The sequence below is a fragment of the Phodopus roborovskii genome, unplaced genomic scaffold, assembly GCF_943737965.1.
Source record: "Phodopus roborovskii unplaced genomic scaffold, PHOROB, whole genome shotgun sequence".
NCBI classification, from domain to species: domain Eukaryota; kingdom Metazoa; phylum Chordata; class Mammalia; order Rodentia; family Cricetidae; genus Phodopus; species Phodopus roborovskii.
The window spans coordinates 205650-207454 of NW_026125489.1; the positions used below are offsets into that span (position 1 = coordinate 205650).

The following is a 1805-nucleotide window of genomic DNA, read 5'->3' on the forward strand; positions in this document are numbered from 1 at the left end:
TACATTTTGATTCAATTGTGTTGCCTTAGGCAGCAGCAAGATATCTCTCATCTGTAGTTTGCTGCTGTGTAAACTTAGTTGGGTTGTGGATACAAAAGCTTATGTCAGCTATAAGTTTCTTTAATGTGATGTTTTATAGGTGATTGCTGATAAAGTGTGGGGAATTTATGTGTTGATTTTCTCTTATAACCCAAAGCAGAAATTTGCCATGAGTGACAAGGAAAGAGTCAACTATTCAGATGTTACTGACTTCATTCACGACTCAGAAGTGACTGACTTCATTCTTGTAGGCATCAGGGTCCGTCCAGAGCTCCACAGTGTCATCTTTCTTTTATTTCTGTTTATTTATGGGATGGTTCTTCTGGGGAACCTTAGCATGATTGGCATCATAGTGACTGATCCTAGGCTAAATACACCAATGTATTTCTTCCTAGGCAACCTTTCTGTCATTGACCTCTCCTACTCTACTGTTATTGTACCTAAAGCCATGATCAACATATTATCTCAGAAAAAGACTATATCCTTTGTGGGTTGTGTAGCTCAGCTTTTCCTTTATGCACTTTTCATGGTAACAGAAGCCTTTGTACTAGCAGCCATGGCCTATGACCGCTTCACTGCCATCTGCAATCCTCTCCTTTATAGTATCCGCATGTCAAGGAGTGTCTGTGTCCAGTTGGTGGCTGGTTCCTATCTCTGTGGCTGGGTCAGTTCCATCCTCCAAATCAGTGTGACATTCTCCATGACTTTTTGTGCCTCTAGGGTCATAGATCACTTCTACTGTGATTCAAACCCAATCGAAAAGATCTCCTGTTCTAATACTTTTATCAATAAGATGGTATCACTCAGTTTGGCTGTGCTCATTATTTTGCCCACAATAATTGTTATTGTAGTATCTTATATGTATATTGTATCCACTGTTTTAAAGATACAGTCCAGCGAAGGGAGAAAAAAAGCCTTCTCCACCTGCAGCTCTCATCTGGGGATTGTTAGTTTACTTTATGGGACTGTTTCCTTTGTGTACCTCACACCTCCAAACAACCCTGAACTTCGGAAAATAGCTTCAGTATGTTACATTTTGCTCACACCGATGCTGAATCCCTTAATCTACTCTTTACGAAATAAGGATGTAAAAGAGGCCGTGAAAAAAGTCTTGTGCAAGAAAGATGTTTTATTCTAAAAAGGCTTTTACTCCTTTTATTGATTCTTGTATTAGTTGATTGTTGTCTGTCTGATCTTCTCCATGTAGGCATTTAAAATTCAAGACTACTTTAAAAAGGAGATGACAGATCTCAACTTTTCTAATACACAACATTAATAATTTCCTGTAAATAATATTTCAAATAAATTCCTTTTAAGTGTGAGAGTTCTGAACATTGGTGAAGACTGGCTGCATTTTCTGTAAACAGTTGTACCTTACTCTGCCAATAACACTATGCTATGTGAATAGAGAAGTATTTTATATCCACAAGTAAAATTTAGATGGATAAGGTACTAGATACCATGATAACTTGAAAACTGTGCTTTCACATTGGTTTATACACAAATGATACTTGGTATAATACCAGTATTGTGTTTTGTATTTGATAGCATGTGTCAGTGTTAGAGCATGTGTATGTGATGAAGAGAAAATAGAAAGGAAACATTCCCAGAAAGATCTATGCTTAATTAAAGAACACAGGAAATAACTTTGAACCAGGCAGCAGTGGCACACACATTAAATCCCAGTACTTGGAAGGCAGATTCAGGCTCTGAGTTTGAGGTCATCCTGGTCTAAAGAATAAGTTCTAAGATAGCCAAGGCTCCAC

The 1805-nt window shown here is 37.8% G+C and overlaps 1 protein-coding gene across 1 annotated transcript; it reads left to right on the forward strand.

The window, feature by feature from the left end:
• The first annotated feature begins 208 nt into the window (after nt 1-208).
• Nucleotides 209-1177, forward strand: LOC127215762 (olfactory receptor 9K2). The gene has a single exon (XM_051176264.1). The coding sequence runs from the start codon at nt 209-211 to the stop codon at nt 1175-1177; it is 969 nt and encodes a 322-aa protein (XP_051032221.1).
• Nucleotides 1178-1805: the final 628 nt, after the last annotated feature.